This window comes from Bemisia tabaci, chromosome 5 (assembly GCF_918797505.1).
Source record: "Bemisia tabaci chromosome 5, PGI_BMITA_v3".
In the NCBI taxonomy this organism is placed as follows: domain Eukaryota; kingdom Metazoa; phylum Arthropoda; class Insecta; order Hemiptera; family Aleyrodidae; genus Bemisia; species Bemisia tabaci.
Genome location: NC_092797.1, coordinates 9,818,774 through 9,843,753, shown reverse-complemented (window position 1 = coordinate 9,843,753; position 24,980 = coordinate 9,818,774). Strand labels below are relative to the sequence as shown.

At 38.4% G+C, this 24,980-nt stretch overlaps 3 protein-coding genes across 6 annotated transcripts in view; 2 read left to right on the top strand and 1 right to left on the bottom strand.

The window, feature by feature from the left end:
* Positions 1–88: 88 nt before the first annotated feature.
* On the top strand, positions 89–2,406 carry LOC109034938 (uncharacterized). The gene is made up of 2 exons (XM_019048372.2): positions 89–245; positions 1,938–2,406. The coding sequence occupies exons 1-2, from the start codon at positions 200–202 to the stop codon at positions 2,213–2,215; spliced, it is 324 nt and encodes a 107-aa protein (XP_018903917.2). The 5' UTR covers positions 89–199; the 3' UTR covers positions 2,216–2,406.
* Positions 2,407–2,544: 138 nt separating this feature from the next.
* On the top strand, positions 2,545–8,521 carry LOC109034508 (uncharacterized). The gene is made up of 2 exons (XM_019047707.2): positions 2,545–4,680; positions 7,860–8,521. Exons 1-2 carry the CDS (start codon positions 4,669–4,671, stop codon positions 8,394–8,396), a joined length of 549 nt encoding a protein of 182 aa, XP_018903252.2. The 5' UTR covers positions 2,545–4,668; the 3' UTR covers positions 8,397–8,521.
* Positions 8,522–9,007: 486 nt separating this feature from the next.
* LOC109034550 (aquaporin AQPcic) overlaps positions 9,008–24,980 on the bottom strand; it is an 83,982-nt gene continuing 68,009 nt past the window's right edge. For all 4 annotated transcript variants that reach the window (XM_019047765.2, XM_019047766.2, XM_019047768.2 and 1 more), the window contains 3 exons: positions 17,710–17,928; positions 13,483–13,563; positions 9,008–9,994 (listed from right to left, as the gene is read on the bottom strand). In XM_019047765.2, coding sequence (XP_018903310.2) covers positions 9,881–9,994; positions 13,483–13,563; positions 17,710–17,928 — 414 coding nt within the window. In that variant the 3' untranslated portion in view covers positions 9,008–9,880. The remainder of the gene's footprint in view (positions 9,995–13,482; positions 13,564–17,709; positions 17,929–24,980) is intronic.

The window sequence follows — 24,980 nt, the reverse complement described above, 5'->3', positions numbered from 1 at the left end:
CTGTATTTGATAAAGCTGGAAGTACTTGCGTTAAGCAGTTTTTCCCCTTTCTTTTTCTATTTAAAAAAAAAAAAAAAATTATTAAGGTTATATAAGGTTTTTAATCCACCTGAGTATTCTGCAAACCCTCACTCTTGGTCTTCTATTCCGCGCCTGCTTTTGTGCGACTCATAGACACTAGGTATCTACTGACCTAGCAATGCACGTGCACTTTATCTCAGCGGTAGCTGTCAGTATCTTTTCAAGTAAGTAAATTTTTATGGGCAGTGGTTAATTTTATAAGCAACTCAAATAAGTAACGGACCAAAAATTGGGGTAAAATTACAAAACAATTTCTATTCCAAGGGGCTTCCTTGTAAGAATTTTAACCTGAAGACAAGGGTTGAATACTAAATAGCAATATAATACCCCATATTGTATATCCCCCATACAATACATGCTGTGCATGGACGAGTTTACATTGATTTTCTGCCACGATCGAAAAGTCTTTAGATTCTTGAACTACAGTGTCTCATGAGTCATTTAAGCCACAAAAAAAAATTCTGTCGAGATCCTGAAAGATAAAGGCTATTTAAAAGTATTTTGGGGCTATAAGAGCTAAATCACCGGTAGTAAACCCTGATATATTATTTATAAGAAATTGACTCGATAGTTCAATGCCCAAGTTCCTAAATACGATTATTTTCAGCGCTCGAACACATGCTACCAATTTTAGCCGAGTGTTAATTTCCTGAGAGCCGATAATTGCACGAATTTCTCATAGAACCCTCCAAAAATTGGTCTGCTTTTTGGGCGACCGATTTGGCAATCGAACCGGGGTTTCAATGGAAGCTTATAATGACCCAAAGCCCTGAGAAAATGTTTTAGATGAGTATAGGAAAGGTTTCCGAGTTACGTTGGAAGGAGGGCAAAGAGACTAAAACGCCAGCTAATTTTTGCCGTTTTCTTATTGAGTTGCCACAGGCTTCTGTGTTCACATATGGTCTCTATTCAGTACATCAATACTAAAGTATTTTTACACGTAGAATTGAATTTTCATGTCAGGAAGTCGACATTTGCCAATTTGTTAGGTCGATTTTATACGGGAATTGATAGTTTTTTGGGGATTGCAATTATAAATCGTTATTATTGTTTCACGAAAATATAAATGCACCTAAAATTACTGAACCATGTTGATTCTCACATCTTTGCACTCTTAGAATTGATTTGTAAAATCAACGAGTGGATACACCGACCTGATATATCGAGTTTCTGGAATTTTTTACGGCAAATCGGTGGATTTTCGCGATTAGTTTGCTTATACTTTCAATTCACAAATGAATAAAGCATCGATACTGGATCAACTTCTTTGTATGGCAAGATGCTGAATACAATAAAATAATCACATATTTGATGCAATTGCACTTATGTCTAGTCAATTTCTTTTCAATAAAATAATGGAATTTACCACCGGAATAGCTGTTACAGCCCCAAAATAGCTTTGAATCGACTCTATTTTCTAAGAACTCAACAGATTTTGTTTTCCTTTTTTGGCTTAAATTACTCCGTAGATACTGTTTTTTTAAGTAGCTGATACGTTTTTGCTTGGGGCACATCAAAAAACTTAGCTCGTTCGAATGGCTTTCTACATTTACAGTACGGTATCGTCAAGGTGCGTGACTCACCTCGCAGTGTTGGATCGTAAATTCCCGTCATGTGCTGCTTACCTATGTAAACCTGCTTACCTGTGTGTAAATGAAAACTAATGAGGTGGATATATACGAGTCAATGATGCGCCTTATCAACATATTGTGTGAGAGTTCACTGCTTATTTTTTCTTATGCAAAGAAGGCTGGAAAATTTAAGGAACATCGCAGTGGTCTTCCGTTTGTTTTGCAAATTGGAATTCATGTGTATTTGACTATTTATTCATTTTTCTAATCATTTGCTCTGGCCAGACTTTCAGGAAGCGGATGGTTGGAGGGCGACAATTTATGATGATGTACAACATGGCAAAACTTTGGAAACTTTGTCGGGAGGCCCTTGCCAGGAGCCGAAAGGCTACAATAACGACAAAGCTTCCTCAATCAACACTTGGGGTGGGTGCGTGGTAATTTATAGTGATTACATGTGCAAAGGCACTAACAAAACGATGAAACCCGGGAGTCCTCATCATAAAGATTTCAAACTGCTACACTTCGATAATGTGCTATCTTCCATCGGTCCCTGCCCATAAATTAAATGAAGTGACCGTGAAAATATTGAATCATATAGGACTCGTGGATATGTCGCAGGCTATCGGTCAACTCAGACGTTGTATCAAAAACCGAGGCAGATAGTCAAATTTTAACTGTTAACGGGATATTGTTTTATGACGAAGTGCTCACGAGGTTTCAATACTTTCAAATAAATCAATCATTGAATCTACTACCTGTCCTTATTCTTTCTTCTTCAAATGCTCCACCTCTAAAACTGTTTAAGCATCACGAGACTCTAGAAGGGGACGTATCCGTAAAAATTGAAATGCATTCTCTTGCAGAGTAAATTTATATTTCGAAGGATTTTCACTCATACCCAGCAGCCATGAAATAACATTAAGGGTAAATTATAACACCATTATGCAATTTCAATTGCCAATTTTTAAGCAAAGGTAACTCTCTCCGCAACTCACCAATACTTACTTCAGTCCGAAAAATTTTACAATGGCCGTTTCCGGATGCGTTGTACCTGAAGATTGGAACGCACTCTAAAATGGTCATTGTAAAGATTTAGAAAGAATTTCCATCTGAATTGAGTATTGGTGAGTCGCAGAGAAAGTTAAATTTTAAACTACATATAGAGAGTAACTCATAAGCCGTCCGTTGATAAAAATGTATTCCAGAGGGTATTTTGCTACACGTTGATGGAAAATAATGAAGATTGAATTTTATCCATTTTAATTATTTTATCGGTAGTTTCTTGCCAATCTGAGGAGAAAATGTAAAGAGGAAACTGTTGGGTATTTCTGACTGAAGAATTGTGACTAAATATTTCATTAATTTTTCTTTTTATTATAGAGATAGAGATTCGACTTGGACTTTGTGACTAAAACTAGGAATTTCAATGTTTATTTGGTCAAATTTTAAATTTTAAGAGGTGCCAACTGAAGAAAATTCTACGAGAAACCCCATAGAACTCTTTTTTGACTTTTGACTCATTTTAAACGTTATGAATTGTGTCTCAAAAGACTCAAAATTTAGTGTATTTCTTACATTGTTATTTATTTTAAAGTTTTACCCACAAGACACTTTGTAGTTGCTGCTTATATTTTCTTACAAACTCGTAATATATTATCAACACATGAAAAAAAAAAAAAATTCCGTTTGAATTTTTTCCATCCATTTTTCTGCGCCTAGCAAGAATTCAAATGCGAGTCATTCAACGCTTGATTATTATGGGACGCTACGGAATGTGACTGACATAAACGTATGCTTCTCCGTACATACATGTAAGTAATGTAACAAGGTGAAAAAATGATGCTGCGGGTCCACACCATTTCGCGGGGGAAACAAATCCGAAAAGTTCCAAAAATTACAACTAAAGTCAGAAAAAAACTTTTTTGAGCTCTAATGAATACCGGTACAAAACTGAAGGGAACTTTTGGAACTCTTCGACTTTGTTTCCCCCGCGAAATGGTGTGGACCCAGCATAATTTCTCCACCTTGTTACGTGCAGTTTGGACAATTTTTTAGTGTATTTTTCTCATTTGTATCAGATTATAAATAAACTGTAATTATTTTTAATAGCCTCAGTATTTTCATGTTTAAGTTTTGGTCTGAGTTCTTCTTTTTTATTCTTCAATTTTGTAAATAGCATAATGCAGAAATTCCTAACAATTCTAACAATCTGAGTGTTTCTCATCAAAACCTCAAAACTGGATTTTCCGATCGAATCCGACAGAAATCTCGCTCCTGAAAAACTCCGTACGAGGTCCTGAGAGCGTCTGTTCCTGTCCTCGGCCAAAATGATGAGCGCTTTTCAAGATTAAACGCACAACAAATGCGTCAATGATTTCTCAGTTGGAGTTTTGTATTTGCGATTATTCACAGAATCAGGCTGAGGAGAGGTCGAATGCAGTTGCGTGGCGTGATTTGCGATATATTGATTGATCTGCCATTTAATATTATGGAAAATAATCGATTAACAGGATGTTCGCAATGAACACATTAATAATCGATTCTTTACCATGGCTTCAAATGGTGAACTATTGATAATCGATCATGCCACTGATTGAATGCAGTGCACATTACATCGGCATTCTTTCTTACTCGGTGTTCAAGTCTCCGGCGGAACCCGTGGATGGTCATAATTAGAGTATTTTTGCGCGGTCGTAAATATAAATTTTAACCGCGTTTTGACGCAATTTAAGGCTGACCAAATTTCGAACTTGAGCGCGCAGTTGCAGCTCACGCCAGCCGGCTCAGCTGTGTCCGGTGAAAGGGGAATATACTCATTCATCTTGCATAACCTCTCATAATTTTTTTTTCCGCTCGTCTTGGTTTAGTTTTTTTCATTATTTCTATGTCATTACCAAATTGCCAAATATCGACGGACACAGCCGATGATTTTATTATAAAACGGACGGTCACTTTTGAGTCTATCACAGTCTCTCGTCTGGTTTAGTGCAGTCAACACACATCCATCTTCGAAATGGCTTTCCAGGTAAGCTTGTACTTACAGAGGGAAATTTGAAGAAATATTTCATGTTTCAGTTTAGAGCAACTTAGAATTTTGAGCTTCAGTTGAATTTTGGAATTTTTTTGGTTTCTATAGTTCCCAATTTTCATAAATATCCAGCTAGTCTTGGCTAATGACATTTTTTGAGTTTTAATGTTTCCATGTTCAAGAATATGATATCCGTGAGAGGGACTCATCCCAAAGTTATATGATCACTTTTTGAAATCAAAATATCAGTTACATCTGTTATAGAAATTAACCGATCTAAGCTAAGATGTAATTATAACGGTTTAAATGTTTTTTCCTAAAGGCACCTTTTTGAATATTGAACCAATGACAAATATTAAAACAAAGCTTTTATGCATTATTTCTAATTTTAAGTACTCTCGATAAATTTAATTTTGAAACAATAACTCTCACTCAATTCGTGGGGTCAGAAATGAATTAACCACACATTAAAATATGTTTCTCGTAAAGAAACTAACACACAGTTTAGTATGGTTTAAGATTTTTAGGTTGAAATGAATAACTTTTTTAAGAAAAAATGAAGCCTTTAATAATGCGGTTGAGTATCTCACTAACCACGATACAATTACTCGCGTTAGAAATATTCGAGGCTGACTGAGGAGACGTTTCAGACAGGTTTCCGGAAAAAAAAAATTTGGGGAAATTAAACTGTATACAAAAATTAAATTCTTAAACATTCTTAAAATTTGAACCGCTATGAGCAGATTTTTATAAAAAGAAATATTAAATATGAGAAAATGTAAGGCAATAATGAAAAGTCTTTTAGGTTGAAAAAAGGGAATGGCACACGTCAAAACGTCGCTCGCGATAGACTTGCCAAAACAACGAAATCAGTGACTCTAAATTTTTGTACAGTCACTTACCTCCTTCCATGCATTTAAGAATCTCGCGAATTTATTAGCTTAAATTTCGATCAATAAAAAGTTTAAAATGTATTTTAAAACTCGCTTGCAACGAATTATTTCATTTATTAAAATTTTAAAATTTATTCACTCTCTTGCGACGAATTATTTCACTGCGAAGAAATATTCCGTTGCAAGCGAGTTTTAAACTAAATTCTAAAATTATAATCCATTAATTTAGCTTGTGCAGAAACGTCGCTGCCTCCATTCAAAAAAGCTTAAATTTTGATTCATATCTTTTTCCGTCTTTATTTTTAAGATTTCCTATCATTAAAAATAAGGTAAATCTGTGAAAGTTTACATTGGAAGAGCTTAGTCTCAAGTGGAGAGCGTGTAGTATCTGGCGCCTGAGAAACCTGCATAATATAACCAAGTGGTCTAATGACAAATAACGGACATTGACCGTCGCGTGTTGTAGCACGCGACAAAACACTAATCCGCAGTAGTTTTGAGGCTCTGGGTCAAGGTTCCTTTCTGTTTCTGTCTCTCTCTCTCTGTCATTATCCTGTCAAATTATAACAGCCATAACTGAGTCACATCAGAGGACTATAAACATTTTTATGCACCCAGCAAATGCAGTCGTATAAATTTACTTACTTAATTATCTTTCTGATGTGTTTTATTGCCACCAACTCTTTAATCCTGCTAGTCGCCAAATAGTTGCGCGGAGCTGAAACGAAATTTCAGCACCAAATTGGGATTGAATTTAGGAAATAAGATCCAACCTATTTGGTTTATTTCTGAAATAACACCTCCACGAGGTTTCCATTTAGACGGATAGGAATTTGTGCTTTCTTAGGTCTGCTCATTGAGTGGATGCTTCTCTGATTAACTCAGTCTAATCATGCCAAGTTAATTATTTAAAAACCGAGTAATTTTTTCCGATATTTTTATACGTACGGAACTTGTTCGTTACTTATAGGAGGGAACGTGCCTTCATTCCAAAGTCTCAAAATTGACTGAAAAAATTCGATTTTTCACAAAAATATTTGCTAAAAATTTCACTGATTCTTGTAAAAATTAGAAAAAAAGCAGTGAGATTTGCAGTTCATAATTCCAGACGATTTTTTAGTGAAAATATAATTCTAACTAAAAAAAATTCCTGCCGTGAAGGCCATATTTACGGCTTACATAGAAGATATCGTTGGTTTTGGGTGTAGCACCCGTTGCTCCAGCCATAATACCCGGGACAGTCGAAACTACGCACGGCTCCGGCACCCGGTCTCTGCGCCCAGAACGGACGGTATGTCTATATATTCCGTAACATTTTTCAGTGTGCGATTGGAAACTCTGTAAGTTTGAAACAGAGACAAGAGACCCTCCACTGGCCTCCTAGCGACAGGTGGAAGCTTTTACTTTCGGGGTTTCAACAATTCCTTATGGACAATTATGAGCGAGCAACAGTCATCACCCTATTTTCGGCTGTTGACTTACCTACATGGTCGATGATGAGCTTCGGATGACGTCATAAGCCAAACAACTTTCCCAAACGTCGGCCATTTTCGGCTTGTTTGCAAAACGAAACTGCCAACACGTTGTTGAACATCAACCATGTAGGTAAGTCAACAGTAGAATGCTGAAGTCCCAAAAAAAAAAGCTTCCACCATGGCCAAGTTACTAGTGGAGGGTCTCTTGTCTCTGGTTTGAAATGAGGGGCTTGGAGGACAAGGCGCATAAGTGTAGTTTTTGCAATTTGGGAGAACGCATGTTTGAAGTTTCGAAATTACATGGACTCTTATGGCAGAGAGAAAGTTCAAACTGACTTTATGATGCTTTAAAATTGGCATTTTGGGAGCGAATTTTTCACATAATATGTCTTAAGACTAATCTATTTTACGCTGGAAAAGAAGCACATTGGATCTAGAGTCCAGACTCTTAAAAACATAGATAAGAAAAAGTACCCTTGATTCAATCAGAATCTAGCTTTAATCAAGAAGCAAGCCTCTTAATTTAAGCGGATTTCGTTTTGATTCAAGCAAAAATCCGATTGAATCAAGAGTATTTTTTCTTGTCAATGTTTTCAAGAGTCTGGACTCTAGATCCAATGTGTTTTTTTCCCCCAGTGTACTTAAAATCATTAATATCTCAATTTTTACAAAAACTGCACTCATGCGCCTTGTCCTCCAAACCCCTCAAATGTGGTTGCGTTGTATCGTTTGGAAAACGAAATTTTATTTTTCCGTATTGTTCACGTCTCACAGTTTTAATTGACTAATTTTTTCGTTTTGATTTTAGGTTTGCTTTTTGGTCGCGAGCATGGCCACCATCGCCATGGCTCAGTACGGTAGCAGCTACGGCGCAGCTTCTTCCTCCTCCTCCTTCTCCTCAGGAGGCAGCAAGGGATACTCAGCTCCCTCATACTCAGCCCCCTCATACTCAGCCCCCTCATACTCAGCCCCCTCATACTCTGCCCCCTCATACTCCGCCCCATCCTACTCCGCCCCCGCCTACCACGCTGAGCCCGCCTACCCCGACGCCCACCCCGCCTACAAGTTCGCCTACCACGTCAACGACCCCAAGACCTACGACATCAAGAGCCAGGAGGAGACCCGCGATGGACACGTCGTCAAGGGAGTCTACTCCCTCGTCGAACCTGACGGCAGCAAACGTGTGGTCCACTACTCCGACGAAGGACACGGATTCAACGCCGTCGTCACCAAAGAAGGCGGACACGCCGCCCCCAGCTACTCCGCCCCCAGCTACTCTGCCCCCAGCTACTCTGCCCCCAGCTACTCCGCCCCCAGCTACTCCGCCCCAGCTTACAAGAAGTAAGCCCCTCAGCCCGATCCATTTGTAAATAGACCCCACATCTCATCGTCTCATCATCCACTATGTTGCATATTGTGACACTCGATTCATTTTTCATGTGCCAAAAATAAAAGTCATTCCCCATGAAACCCTCGTTCTTCCTTATTGTTCCATCCACTTTCAATAAATACAAGTGAAATATTTGACATTCTTTGATAACGCTCACTTGCATGAAATTTTTTATAAAATTGATTTGACAGAATTTTAAAACAATTTTTATGCAAAAGAGTGTTATGATAATTTTTTCAATTTTCTACTTGGAGGCAAAAATGTATGTAGTGATACAAACTCCTGATTCTTGTTTATTTAGATTAACATTAGCCCGTTGGTTGAACCTGTCTTGGGTTCCAGTTTTGATAATGAACACTTGAAGGATGCCAAATATCCAATTTTCCATTGTTTGAGCCCAGTAATGTCTGAACTTCTTATCAGACAAAAAAAAAAAAAAATTAGAAAAAAGCGACTGTTGGTTTTTACCATTCTAGTTCATACCATGGTTTATCGATCAGCCCATACCGGTGATACAAGTGGTCGCAACTATTAATCAGTGTTGAATTTTAAATTGAAGACTCTCGTTGTGAAAGTACAAAAAATGAACATGTATTTTAGCTTAACAACAATAACTTATTACATCTAAATTTGGTGATAAACACATACATAATAATCACAAAACATAACGTATAAATTAAACAATGCTTAAAAATAATATACACTTTAAATTATCATTAAAGAACGAGATACTAGAAAGAACAGGTATCATCAGCTATAAATAAATAATAGTGCGCATAATACAACAGCATATTGCTGAAAAGATTCATCCTGATGACAGTTGGTATCTAGGTCATGTCCATGTCCTGATTGGAGAAAATACTGAAAGGAAATATAAAGATAGATATTCGGGGTTTGCATGAGAGTTTGAACGGGGTTTGAGTGAAACTGGGAACTTTCAATTCTTATATTAAATCAGAAGCTCGCTACTGACGTATTTGGAAAATTTGATTTTATAGCATCAAAAATTAGCATTCATGCACAGTGATCCAATATATTTAAGACTGAGTTTCATTTTTACACAAGGCTAATGAGCGCAAATTATAATATGCCGTCTTTTAAAAAATAATTAATACATCGGAATTCGAAATAAATTAATCAAATTCTTCTATGTGTATTTTAAAAATCTTGAAAATTCTCTCGAAACTCAGAAACTTGACTTAGATAATCACTTACCGGTTCACTGTGGACCAGAATTTAAACAATGCTCAATTTCATTGCAAAATAAAGTCAATTGTTTTTTTAAAGAATCGACCTGATGGGGTTTGAGGAAAATTTCACAACACGAGAAAGCATGAAATGTAAAAATCCTGATGTGAATCATTTTTACAACTACCTAAACTGTAACCTAGGTAGAGAAAGCTGAGAGTAAGAACAAATCATTGGGGAAGGTCAGGTGATCAACTTGATTGGAAGTCATAGGAGTCTTCCTCTGAGCCCTTGGTTACACGAAAAACACCGGTGTAAATTAAACCTGCCACAACTCCTCCAAGAATGGGGCCAGCCCAATAAACCTGGAAAAATAAAACATAGATCAATAAAATCGATTGATTTTAATCATGGTGACAGTCAATTAAGGGGCTTGGAGGACAAGGCGCGTAAGTGCAGTTTTTGCTGTTCCGAGAAATACGTGTTTGGACCTTTGACATGAGAGAAAGTTTCAACTGAGGGTTTGATACTGAGCAGATGTTAAGGGGCATTTGGGAGCGAATGTTTCACAGAATATGTATTAAGACTAGTCTGTTTTACTTAAAATAATTAATTACTCCATTTTCTCTCAAAACTGCACATGTGGGTTTCAGGACATTTTGTCAACGATTTTTTGTCCGCGCACCTTTTTTGTCCAGTAGTTTACGCCCACACGTAAAATAAGCCACAGTGACTTGGTCCAAACGTTTTATTTTAGTCGGTATGTAAAATTATATTGACAATATGGAAATGAAAAATTGAGAGAGAAGGAGGTGTTGTTATGGTTGCTCATTTTCTAAATGAAATGTCATTACTTTCTCCTTTTGAATCATCTTTTTAAATCGTCATTGGTGAATATTTGGTTTTATTTCTATCCTTAAAATATTGAATGTACAATATACCTTATATATGTATAGGTACTTTTTTATTTTTTTTTTATTTTTTCTTTACGAAATTATTACTTCATTTTGAAAACATTTATATTTTTAAAACGTGACAAATATTTGTAAAACCTTTTCCAAGCTACATTCATCTCAATGAGCGCAGTTGTGCCGACAAAAACTGCGAAAATGAATATAAGAGAGAAAAAACCAAGAAGCCCGCAATCTTTAGTTTTAACCCATTTGTACATCGATCTTTTAGGGTCAAAACATCAAATTTTGAGCGTTTGGCTGCGCGCACACCACGCTGCAGCAAAATGAAGCAAAAAATGTAACAGAAAAAATTAAAGTGCTTTGGAACTCATTCAATTTGACACGGAACCAACAATATTTAAAAAACAAAAATTACATTATTATTCTCCTTTGATAAATTGATACATATTTTTCCCCCATCAATTTAAATGAGAATACTCAATGCAGAGTGTGCAAACATTTCAAAATCATGAGTTTAAAGACACTGACTATGCGAGTATAAATATTAAAGCCTAGCAGAGCGGCGCGGCGTGCTGCCAGCGCGAGAGGCACACTGGCGCCTACAAACCTAAGTGGATACTTCGCGCATTGCACAATGCTTGAAGTATCCACTTAGGTTAGTAGGCGCCAATGCACGTTTTGCGCTCGCCGCCCGCTCGCCGCGCCGTGCGGCGGCGCCTGAAGCAACTATTTCACAACAGAGGTGTTGCACAGTATTATACGAAATTGAATGTATTAAGAATGACAGGCATCCTTTAAAAGTACAGATCTTTCCTCATAAAATAAATCAAGATACTTATCGTACACTGGAAAAATCTATGAGCCTTTAGCGGAGGCAAATATAGAGGTTTATCCGGTTCAGGTATAACAAGGTGGGAATTTCTTGAAAGATAATTAAGTCCTGTTACACCAAAGAGGTGTAGAGAGTTTTAGTGAATTTTGTCTCATGGAATTGAAGCTCCCCCATTTCAACAAAACTCTCAACTATATATTATTTTCCGTTGGACCAAACAGACAAAACAAAAAAACAAGCAAACCCTCATTCTTCCAAGACATGATACATTTTCATCCAAGAACATCGTGAGCAATTGTCGTTTGTATTTACTTGTGGGCCAATTAACTTTGGGTCTCAACTGGCATGTGGACCAAAACTCCCGTACCGAAAAAACAGGTGGACGTAAATTACTGGAAAAAACAGGTGCGCGGACAAAGAATCGTTGACGAAATGTCCTATAACCCACTTGTGTGTCTTGTCCTCCTAAGCCTTTAAATTTTTAAATAATTTTATAACGTCTTATTCCTTTTTTTCACAAATATGATAGATACGTAATGTGAATAAATCAACTCCACTGCAACATGTCGAGAAGAAACATTTGTGAAAAGTGATTTTTTTTTTAAACATTTTTAAAATTTACTGCTGAAAACATAATGAACAAAATTGAATGCATTCCAAAACTCCACTAAAATCAAGTTCAATGGTACCTTCACTGATACTTTGTAATTATCGTTACGAGAAGAAAAAAACTTCGTATGTGGGACCCAAAGTTTAGGTCATATATATGGATCTCTGAAGTGTTCGGATGCTCAATCCGAACACTTCAGAGATCCATATGACCTAAACTTAAGGTCCAGCTGCTGAGGTTTGGATCACACATCTGAAACTTCAGGTCTTACATCTGAAGTACTTCGGTTTTTACATCCAAAAAACTTCGGTTCTCACATCCAAAAAACTTCGGTTCTCACATCGGAAGTACCTCAGATGTAAGACCTGAAGTTTCAGATGTGTGATCCAAACCTAAGCAGCTGGGCCTTAAGTGTTCGGATGCTCAATCCGAGAACTTTAGAGATCCATATGACCTAAACTTCGGATCCCACGCACGAGGTTTTTCTCTCCGTGTACAAGAGTATCGAGTTTTTTACAATGTTTTAAAAAAATAACTTTTGGAGCAGGGGATTAACTTATATTGAAATTAATCAACGTAAAATAAGCGGAGTACAGCCTGATGGAAAAACTGTATCAAATTAGATTGAAATTTCGCCAGCAAGCATAGCTATATCAAGCCTGACTGAAACATGCTATTTTTGTGCTTTTGCTGCTGGCAAGAAACGTATGTTGCGTGACTACTTTTTGAAGGAGTTTTATTGGCCGCGATCAAACGACGACATCATATTGCACTGTGTCAGACTGACCTGTGACTCCTGTGAGTGTGAGTCTTACGGCGCACAGTGGATCGAGTCAATTATACAAGTCGGACATTAAATTTTTGGCTTCAACTGCAAAATTTTGATGTTCATTTCGTAACATTTTAAATTTTGAGGAGTGCTTTTAGAAGAAAATTTTACGAGTAAACCTATGGGACCACTTTTAGAACCTCAAAGTTTTGTATAAATTGAGTTATAAGCGTTTAAAGTTTCCAATTTTTGTCCGACCTCTCCTATCGACTCGAACCACTGTGCGGCGTTTGCTATAAAATGAAACTGACTGTATGGACATGTACATGAAAGCATCTCTCTGAGGAAATAGTTGGTTTTTTTTTTTCGGTTTTATTTTTGTTTGAATTCATATACCTCTCGATTAAGGTTAGTTAGGAGTTCCTAACTTTCGTTGCACAAATCGTGTTTTATGTGAAATATTGACTAGAAAACATGTATCATATTGCTAAACGCACCTAGTCTAGTGTTCCAATGTCACAAAACAACATAAAGCTGCACCCTCATTAAAAAAGGCGCCAGGAGCTCGCTAAAGGTTGAAAAGCATACGAGAGAACCACTTTTTAAATTAAGTTCATTGGCCGGGAAACTAAAACTAGCTGCCCTTTTGTAGAGAGTATCTATTCAATACCCCCCGCGCCAACTTTGAATTATTTTCTTTACTTTAATTCATTGATAAGACTACTTACCCAATGGTTATCCCAAATTCCACTGACAAGGGCCGGGCCGAAGGATCGAGCAGGGTTCATACTGGCGCCGGTGTATTTTATCTGCAACGTACGATAAACATAAACATGAGACCAGATTAAGTAGCGAGCGTCTTTACAAGTGCCGAGTCTTCGCTCCGTCATCTCAGATTTGGGAGAGGACGTCAATATGAAGAGACGTTTTCAAGAGGGATTCGGGTCAAGAGGGTACTCGACAAAACCGAAAACTGAATTGACACCTCTAATGATAAATCACGTATAAATTTTTCACAAGCTGACGACGTGCAATCCTTTATAGTATATTTGAGGGGCTTAGAGGACAAGGCGCATAAGTGCAGTTTTTTTTAAAAAAAAAAAAAAAAAAAGATATTACCAATTTCAAGTAAAACTAGTTTCATTCCATAATCTGTAAAAGATTCCAAATTTCAATTTTTAAGCATCAAAAAGTCAGTTTAAACTTTTTTCAGCCATCAGGATCCATGTAATTTCGAAATTCAAAACACCTATTTCTCGATGTAGCAAAAACTGCACTTATGCGCCTTGTCCTCCAAGTCCCTCATTCCTGAGGCTTATACCATTTCAGTTGTAACCTTAGAGAGATGAAAACAAAAGATAACAGGTTTTGGTTTGAGATAACAGAATTTGATACAGGAGAAAAATGTCAAAAACTCTCCAAATGAACGTTTAGATTTTTTATTGTGATCTGGAGAAAAGTTCCTGATGCAAAAGAAAGACCGCGCACTCTCCATGCAAGAGCCTTGGTGTATCTGTTGAAAGTTCCTGTATTTTCGTTTTCAAATAGTACATTATGATTGCAGCGGTCACTCTTAAACATTTCCTCCCTATGATCTTTTCATCCGGCAAAGGAGAAAAGGAAAAGGAAAAAAGGAAAGTGTTTCATTTACATGCGGAAAAAGTAGAACGTCTATTCGGTAAAATTCTATCCAACGCAGCGGATGAAACGCGTTTGCTGACTACGACACCGGAATGCAACCATTCGTGCTATGTGGCTATCTTTGCTGCATATCCAAAAAAATGAAGGCATTTTTATTTTCCGTATCCTGAAGTGTTATTTATTCCTTGTTAGCGTTAAAATTTGTTTTCCTTGAGAAAAAAGAAAAAAGGGAGGAGTGCGCATGCTCGAATAATTTTTGCATAAACCAAAGATTCCTAGTATCTGATTTTCCTCCAAGTGGATACCTATTAATGGGTTTGGCTTAGAGTTTATGGACAACGTTTATGGTAAAAAAAAAGGAAGCAGAGGGAACAGAGGTTATTAGAAGAGGAGGAAGGAGAAAAAAGATGAGTTATGATTGTAAAAATAGGCGGAACAAGAAGACAAGGAGGAACAAGAAGAGAAACAAAAAATATAAGGAAAAAGAAGGAGAGGCAAAGGATGAGAAGAAAAAAGGAAAGTGATTTATTTTCCCCCCCTCTTTCTACTTCCTTCTCTTCTTCATCTCATTTTCTTCCTTCTCCCCTACATTTTTTTCTCCTCCTCCTTATTTTCTTATCTCATTCTTCTCTCCTACTCTTTCGTCGGTCTCTTTTCTCAGTTGCAGGAAGGCAAGGACGCGGAAGACCAATTGGACTGCATTACAACATTAGGAACCACTATTTCTAGCTCACTGTAGAAACAACGTAAGCGTCATTGGTCTCCCTATTCAGATAAGTGTTTTTATAAATGAGTCAGAAATTGAAGTTCTCAATTGCAAAATAAAGTCCATTTCGTCTCATTGTTATCAACTTCAATGAATCTATTTAAATCGAAAGATCTAAATGGACGTATTTCTATCAAACGGAACTATGTGCATTATAAAGTGAGCCCTGTTGTGCATGTATTCTTATGGGTATCAGGGCTCATGCCTTCATGCACATAGTTCCGTTTGATAGAAATACGTCCAAATTATCTTCATCTTCCGGTCGGGAATTCTGTCGATATCGAGTCAGTCAGACGCTGGTTAAAAAGAACTGTTCCTCCTCATGGATGCGCTTTACCCTTGAGCCGCGATTGGCCATAGGGACAGAAGATTCCAGGCAGGGGGTCAGTTGAACTCAGAGGCCATAGGTTACACAATCACTCACCAAGTGTCGAGTTTGTTTGATGTTCAGTCGCGTGGCGGACTTTTCGATGAATCGATATCAGTCATTTAAACCTACGTAAAAGGATCGATTATTAGGGTACTCGCAAAGAATACCTTAATAATCGATTCTTTGCCATAGCTTCAAATGGGAAAACATCGATAGTTGATTTCACACCTCGCTACTGGCGATGTTTCGCCTCGGCGGCGAGCCGGGCGGTGAAAAGGAACAAAGGTATCCCATTGAGGTGCAGTCAAAGTTTGGTTACATTATGGCGGACCTTGACAATTTCATTACTGTGTGCTGAATTTTGTTGACCACGACTCTCGTCCGTTTTGTCAGATTGATAAATTGAAATAAGAATAAATTATACCAGCATTTAAGGTCAGAACTCCGTGTTTATCATTGTACTAAATGCAGCCTACGCCCTTTTAAAATCACTTCCCGGGTCAAAAATCAAAACTTTAAAAAAAATGACCTCATCAAGACATTATTTCTTACCAATAGCCGTAAATTTATGGGAAAAGGCTGAATGTAAGGATCGCATTTAGCAAAAAGGAACCAGCGCGATTACAATGTTTTCAAAATCGTGCAACTTCTTATTCCCTTAAAAATACTCAATATATGTACAGTATTAACTTTTACGCAGTTATTTTTCTTTAAAAGTAAAACTTTTTCGGTGAGGAACAAAATATATTTCCTACTCTGAGATATTTTCTACATAATCATGAAGAATCAACATTTTAACAACACTGTAATTGCGCTGGTTCCTCTTTGTTAAAGGCGATCCATATATTGTAAAGCAAACCTGAAAATATTATTGACCGCAATAAAATTCATTTATTGATCCACACGGAAACTTCTGTGTGGATTTAAACGGTATAGTCAATATTTTTAGGTTTTTTCCCAACGGGCAGTTAACTCAATTGGCTGGATATTAACCTAATTTCGAGATGCAATCAAAACCACTTGCAAATCTTTGCAAATAGTAGTTATGCTCAAGGTGATGGTGGAAATCTGCCAGCTATTTGTAAAATTCACATTAAACAGTTGCTTTTTGCAAACGGTCTTGACCTTCCGACGGATGAAGCTCCGTCAGCAATTAGGTTATGTTTGATCAACTGAAAAAACAATGGCTCGGCTGAAACTGAGCGTCTATTTGGATTATCTCTACGGCGCCGCTCTCACCAATGGAGCCGCAACCGAAATGCCACGATTTTTTGTAAAATCATCCTATGTCCACAAACTACGAAAGAGTCAAATCAAATAGCGGAATAGGAATCTGTGATTTGGATTGATCTAGGTATAGGAAAGAATTAATTCACATTCTCCTTCTCCGCTCTCAACTACGTAGGTTAAACATTTTCTCATCTAGACATGAATGGGAGAGACTCATTTACGCCCTGTAAAATTGAAATGAAAACTGTATTCGCTGTTGCATCTTAACGCATGAAATTGTTACGCCCCTTTTATCATTGTACATAGGCGGATCTAGACACTTCAAACGGAGGGACGTATGCGGGCAATGAGGGGTCTATGGGGCTTCTCCTGGAGAATTTTAAAAATTTTGAAGCATCTAATATGTAGTTTCGATGTCAAGAGTGGCGTGGCGTGAATTGCGATGTATCGATCGTTATGCCATTTAAACCTATGATAAAGAATCGGTAATAAAGGTGTTCGCTGCGAACACCTTGTTTATCGATCCTTTCCCATAGGTTTAAATGGCATAACAATAGATATATCGCAGTTCACGCCACACCACTGGACGTCATATGCAGTTTCGATGTCATATTCAGTTTCGATGTCATATGCAGTTTTGATGTCATATTATGAGGCCTTATACGTAACAATGGTGGATGTGAAAAATTACCTTTTCGAAACACGTTTAAAAACTGTTTTGTTCACACCAAAATTTAATATGTTTGGCACTGGCATAATATAAAGATCTCGAAGACAACATCTCAAGTATTTTCTCAAAATTTTCTCGATGCCAAAACAGTTTTTGAATGTGTTCCGAAACGGTAATTTCTCACATCCGCTATTGTCACATACAAGTTCTCATATGCAGTTTTGATGTCATATGCACTCTTGATGACATATTCAGGCCCGGTCAGAGGTGGGACTTACCGCGGCTAGGTGGCAGCAGGTGATGGCGAAGCCGATGGCGACGCCGACGGAGCCCTTGAGGTCGGTGCGGCGGACGTCGCAGACGGACTGGACGACGAGGATGAGCACGAACGTGATGATGGCTTCGACGATGAAGCCCTGCTTGGCGCTCAACTCCGCGGAAACCGTCGTCACTCCCAGGTTCCCGCCTTTTCCGAACCCGCTGCTCGGACTGATTTCCTGCAACAGAACAAATCCTCTCTTGTAGTTACGGCAACAAAAAAGGGCGCAACTGGATTTTATTTCACAATTAGGAACTAATACTGTGGGCACATTTTAAAAACAACAGCAACAACGTAACAGCGTATGAAACACCCATCACCTTTTAATACGCGTAACACTTATTGCAAACAAAGTATATGCTTCGATTTTTCTCGGTAATTTCCAGGTAACTTTAGAAACAACGTATACCATTAGTTTCCCTGTGAGCATAAGTGATTTTAGTGACGAGCCAGGAATTTTAGTTCCTATTTGCAAAATTCTGTCCATTTCTGCGCACTCACTGGTTTCTGGCAACCCTTATATCGATATCCTCCTGGCAGAAAGACGTAACAATACTTCGCGATGAACACTATCATCCGTAAAACTCGATGATTTAATAAAGTCAGGAGTCATGTCAATTTGGATTACATTTTGCAATTCGGAACTGCTATTTCTGGCTCGCCTTAGAAACAACGTATGTGCCATGAGTTTCCCCATGAGCATAAGTGGTTTTACGGATGTGCCAGAAATTGTAATTTCTATTCGTAAAATTTTGTCCATTTCTGCACACTTACAGATGCAAGGATTGCGTGAATTATTCTGGTACTGAAAACTCACATGTTTCCGCAAATATTCAATATTCAACGAGGAAGCATTAATCTGGCAACCTTGGTAGTTTGTGGTAGATAACTACATCGCGGAAGACTGTTCATTCCCTCCTCTCTTACGGGCATGTCTCTCTTCGATGGATAGCCCTCGCAGCACGAATGGCCAAAAGAGCTTTCATAGATATTTAAACAGTGAACTAGGGGCCCGTGGCCGCTCCGCGGCCATCAACCACTGAAAAAATTACACGTAAAAAATCATAGAACAACCATATTTGAGATCCATGAGTTTCTGAATCGTTACACTGAGGATACATATTTTCACTGTAAGTATGGTAAAGACTGGAGTAGGAAGTTAAGAATGACGACACGCAGTCCTACAGCATGCCTACAGTCCTGTAGGCGCTAATATGCGTTTCACGCCAACTGACTGACTGCACTGCGTTTGATGCAATGCGAGAAGTATTCATGCAGTCTTGTAGGCGCTAATATGGGCTGTATGCCGACCGCACTGTTTGGCGCAATGCGTGAAGTATTCCCAGAGTCTTGCAGGCGCTAATATACGTTCAACGCCGCGCCGCGCCGGCCGCACTGTGTTTGTCGCGATGATTCGAACTCGCGTTAGAATAATCGCTGCGTCGAATAATAGAACTTAAAAGGCCCATGATTTTCGAAGCCGTAAGAGCATTCCAATGTTGCCTCGTTTCTCCCGATTAAAAATTTTCCCGAAAAAAACATGGGAAAGTTCTTTATACCCACGACCATTATTCAATCTTTTCACTTCATTTATCATCAGAAAGTAAGACATCGATGACTTGTCCACAAACTAACCTAAACTAGTGTTAATATAAAAATTCGTTTATTTTTTCAACTGTTTCCTGTTTCTGCATACACCCCATTTCGCACATTCCTGTAGCAGATGTTAAGGTTCTATTCGAGCGATCCCTCTATATTCTCTTAGACCTTTCGCGCAATCCTAGATTACCGCTTCTGATATAAGGACGTAACCGCACTTTACGATGTACCCTGTCATCCATGTAACTCAATGTTTTCCCGGGATCATCTCTCTGTGCAGTTACGCTTTTTTGGCTAGCCGAGCGACGCTATATTGGACTGCATTATGCAAAAAGGAACTACAATTTCTGGCTCAGTTTAGGAACACGTATTAGTTTCCCTATTCAGATAAGTGTTTTTATGCATGAACCCCAGAGGTTTTAGTTCCTTATTGCAATCTGAAGTCACATTACAAATACTGCGATTTTTGCTGGTTTGGCGAAATTCAATTGGTGGCATTAGTGGACTTCGGTAGAAAACTCGATCTCGAAAATTATGTTGTTATACTACTATTTTAGGTAACACGGCAGACAGCTTGACAGAGGTCGGGCGGGTTCTCCTTGTTCATGTCCCTAAATATCCTGTGGGTAGGGTAAAACCTTGTAACTATTGTTAATCGCGCATGATGACTTCTCGGTGGGGTAGCGAAGTGGTCTATGCGGGATTCTTGCGAATTCTTGTGGGCTGTGGTACGCAGACCTTGCAGTAGTTTTAATTGCTCCGTTTTCTTTGATTGCAATTAGATCACGTTTATCCGATGAAGAATTATCACACGTATTTCATCATACTTCTGCGAACCTCGATACCCACACACGAATGTAGCAGAGTTCTCTAAATGAAACGCATCGAACTATTTTCCGTCATTATTTTACTTTACATCGCCATGACTGAGCGATCGGCACCTGTTTGACAGACTTTTTGTGAGATATGCCATTTTTATACGTAATTTTCATTCTGGAGTAAGTAGGCACAAATATCATTGGAGAGTGAATGGTACACTGTTGAAATTATTTCTTTTCCTAATTTACTTTCGGTTATTATTAGGAGTGAAACACAAACCAACTCAAATTCTGTGTCGGTCTCTGTACAGTTTACGTTTAATTTAGCACAGAATACAATGGAAAACCGGAAAAATCAAGGGGTTGAGTTACCTTGTATTCCCTATATCTACTTCCCATATTAACACAATTTTTCTTTTATATTTGTGTCTCAAAGTGGGGGATAGCCAAAATAAGCCGGCAAGGTTGGCCACTTGGTCAGTGCGTTTGACTCTCATGTCTGTAAGTCCAGGTTCGAATCCCAATATTGATGACAAATTTTCTCGAAATTGACGAAACAGATTTCACTTGAACCTAATCCTGGAAAATTTGAAAGCCTAGAGATGGCTGTAAAATCGCGGCAGCTTAACTGGGTTGTAAAGGGAGGAGGAGAATGGGAAAAAGTACCATTCGCGATGGATGACGTTATCCACGGTGTTTTCCAAACGCAATATTTGGCTAACATTGAACTTGTAAAGACTTGACATTTTGACAAATTTTATTAATTGAAAGTCCTAAAGACTCAACCAGTAGACCGCGATTCTGGGTCTAGCGCGCAACTAAATCACTCTAGCTAAAAGTCGTGCAGGCAAAATAGACCAGATTTTTATCTTCTCAACTTCGCTCAGAAGTTAATTCGCATCTTGATGTAGCTTCCGTTTCGTTTCCGTCTCGTAATGATCTCATCACCTTCAGAACGTAAAGTGAGTGTTTACGACCCGCGCCGCAATATCCTCCTTTGTTGTTGTGTTTGCGTCAGAAGATTTTCACTGTTAAAAGAAATCAACGTGAGTAGCGATTTCAAAATATGCGAAAACCTGGGCTGGGCGTTGAAATTCCCTTCATTCACAGGAGGCTCCAAATGGACCGCGCTAAGCAGCAAGGAACCAAGCAACATCAACTACTGCCAAATTTAACTAGACAATTTAATTTTTTACAAGTGAACGTTTGTGCGGATTATTTTGTATAACTGTTGCGGAATTTGCTTCGTACTATGCAAAACATTCACTGGAATTTGCACGAGAATCCGTACAACCGTTTTTGTGTACAAAATTATATCGCTCAGTTAAATTTGGCATAGCTGATTTGGTTTGGTTCCTTTCTGCTTCATGGGATTCAATGGGCCTGTTGCGCTGGTAACAGAATCGCATTTTGATTCTGGATTCTTGCAGATTAGCTGAAAATAATAAGATCTAGGTATGCTAATAGTAACTTTCTACGGTCAATATTAGTCGGGGTTTTGACGTCATTCACAACGGTGGTGCATAGCATGGTATTTACTACCGCGCGCGGTGGATGACGTCAAAACCCCGACTGTTCAAAGGACGATATTTCGGTTAATGTTCAACGTAAAAAGTTGCGGTTCGGACGGATTTTATTATTTTTAGCTAATCTAAAAGAATCAATCATCAAAACAAGATTCTGAGACCAGCACAACTGACCTAGTAAACTTTGAAAAACACGCTCTCCTTCGGGAATTTTTGAAATTGAGGATATCCAAACATACCCAACTGATTTTTTTCCGGAAGCCGTTCCAAAGCTAGTTTCCGCGGCCTAGCACACCCAACCAGCGCGAACCTAGTTCCAACCCGCAATAATCGCAATTGCACTGTTCTCCGAAAGATTGGAAGTTACCGGATAGCAAACGAGACTCCACGGCGTGGCTATTATTTCAATCTTCCCCGGCGGAGCCTCGCTAAGACTCCATTAATAATAGAGCTGTGGGTTTCCCTGAACCCGTCCGGCCCTGCAAAGCACAGGAATTCATGACGTCCATCCCGCGAGTTGAAATGCCCGTCACGGACGCTCCAAGACTCTTCGCGGATAGCCGCTATGCGCTGGTATGCGCGTCGCCGCGGACCCAGCGGTCGCTGGTGTGAAAATCCCGCCTGGAGGACCGGAGTACCGGCATGAAACCGCGTTTCGATGCGAGGTTCCTTGCGGAGATACGAGGTTTTGGAAAAAAGTTTGAGGTGGGGATTTCCTGCTTTATCGTCGGGTTCCATCTTGCACGTGTTTTTCGCTCTTTTTGGCGCGCCGTGCCTTGAATATGTTCATCATGAGGGATTGTGCCAAATCGTCGTCTGGGGATTCAATGGACGAGTACAAACATTAATCATTCCGTCAGAACTAGGCGCGAAAATGTATAAGTCAGTATATTTGCATATATATCGGGATATATGGATTGCATTTTACAGAAAGGAACCGAGAGCATTTCAACGTTGCTTGGATTGTGCAGCTGACACTCTTTGCAATGAAATCACTGAAATAATGCACAAAATTACATTTACAAAGGTAATTTTCGTCTCGAATTTATAGTTTATTGAAAGTAAAGATAAAGTTTATTTTAATGATCAGTTTATATTTGCAAGGTGAAAAAAATTGCACAATCTTAGCGACATTGGAATGTTCGTGGTTCCTTTTTGCAAAATGCTATCCGCATATTTGTCTACGTACAGTATATAATTATAGATTTTCACGAAATGTAATTTTTTAAAAACCCATTGATTTTTCGTCTTTATTACGTAGCGGAATATTCGATATGAATTTCAACCTGTAAAAATGGCTTTTTCATCTTTGAATAAATAAAAAAGGGCAAGAAATCTTGAAACACCGCAATGGAGATACGTCGTTTCGTACTTTGCTCATCGATATACTCGTTCTTTTTCTTGGCACGGCCGCACGACACCTGACTGCTTGCAAGCTCTTATTTGGAGCGATAATAACGAAACAAAAATATGAGATCGCTCACGGCGGAAAATGCGCAATTTCTGGTTCCCATTAAGAACTGGAAGAAGACAGCACTGACATTGGCCTTATCTCAAGGTCAGTTTCCAATTAGTTTTTTTTTTAGTTTTTTTTTTTTTTTTAATGTGCGAGTCTAGTACATCAAAGAATGATAGGTGCAACTTTTCATGTTGATAGCCATGTTTTGCTAAAAGACCCTATTGTTCTGCCGTGCCTAAGGAAAAACGCCGTATGGACATTCTAGAGTTGCCATATGTCCTCCGCTAAAACGATTATTTTTTAGGAAAGTTATTAATATTTTTCCTTGAAATTTTCGAATTATTTAGATCATATTACGAGCGAAATTCTCTGAAAAATTTGAAGAAAAATGTTGATAAATATTCCTGAAATCCGTGCTTTATTAAAGGAAATTTGGCAATGTGTGACGGCTTGTACGGCGTTTTTCATTAGCACGGCAGTATTGATCTGGAATCCTCAAGGAAAGTTGGCAAGAGTGGCACATTCGTCATGGATATCGGTAGTGTATCGGACCGTGACACATTTGTTTTCGATGTTTTGACACGCATTGATAGACCCAGTCGTATTGTCGACAATTACACACTTGCAGACGGCTTTATATAGGGCACAGAACCTTTGGGCATCCTTCATGATCACGGAAATCGCGAATATGCTACACCATGATACGTATAAATGGAAAAATCGTAGGTTTTTGAAACCATGTACGTCACATGCAAACAGTCGGCATTTTGTCAAATTAGGGGCTTGGAGGACAAGGCACATAAGTGCAGTATTTGCTATTCTGAGAATTACGTGCGTTTGAAGTTTCGAAATTACATGGATCCTTGCGGCGGAAAGATAGTTCAAACTGATTTGTTGATGCTTAAAAATCGGAATTTGGGAGCAAATTTTTCACAAAATATGTATGAAGACTGGTTTCACTTTAAACCATCAATAACTCAATTTTTTCAAAAACTGCACTTATATGCACCTTGTCTTCCTAACCCCTCAAATACTCCAGTAAAGAGTAAAATTTCTAGGACCTCTGAAATTTGCATGAAAAATATTTTCTATTTATTTAGTGCTTTAGGAAAGATGAATTGAGCCACAATTTATTGTTTCCTTTCAATGTTCTCCTTGCCAATGTGTATGGTCAAAAATATCGAAAAGCCCGTGACTGCAGAAATCACGGGTCTAGATGCTTCGCCATAAATAACAAGTTCAATACGTGCGCACTGTATTAATTCAGTAATTTGCTGGAATATACCGGGCATTGTTCCAAGGGACCAACTTCTACTGGATTTGTTTGTTTGAACCTGTGTTTCTATTATTTCTCGATCGAATCCATATCGATCGGTTCACTTTTATCTGTTTCAATCGATTCTTGTTCATCCGTTACTACCTCAATCCGCCCGTTTGGTAAGAGATCATATTTTTAAGAGCCTCGAGTGAACTTGCCATTTTATGTCGATACCACTATTCGACCACGTGGGAGATCGTATTGCATACACTATACATTGAAGGCGAACCGATTTGACGCTTAAGTAACCGCCTCCCATTTGGAGAGATGCTGTTATTTTAGTGCATTCTGAGTAAGTGCACCATTTTACAACGATACCATTATTTGACCATACCACCAAGTTTTCACCTATGTATGTAGTTCACAGAATTTATGTTTGAAATATTAAGAAAAGACTTCGACTATTAATGTATGAAATAATAATTGGTCCTCTCCTGAGTCACCCAAAGAAATGCCTAATTCTATCATTTTCATGCAATTCATTCGGACCAAAAGTACGTAACAGGAAGG

Bases quoted from the DNA above. Each gene is read 5' to 3' on its own strand.
- LOC109034938 (XM_019048372.2), top strand. From the start codon at position 200: ATGCACGTGCACTTTATCTCAGCGGTAGCTGTCAGTATCTTTTCAA. The intron at 246-1,937 runs GTAAGTAAATTT...TGCTCTGGCCAG, and splicing joins AGCTGTCAGTATCTTTTCAA to ACTTTCAGGAAGCGGATGGT.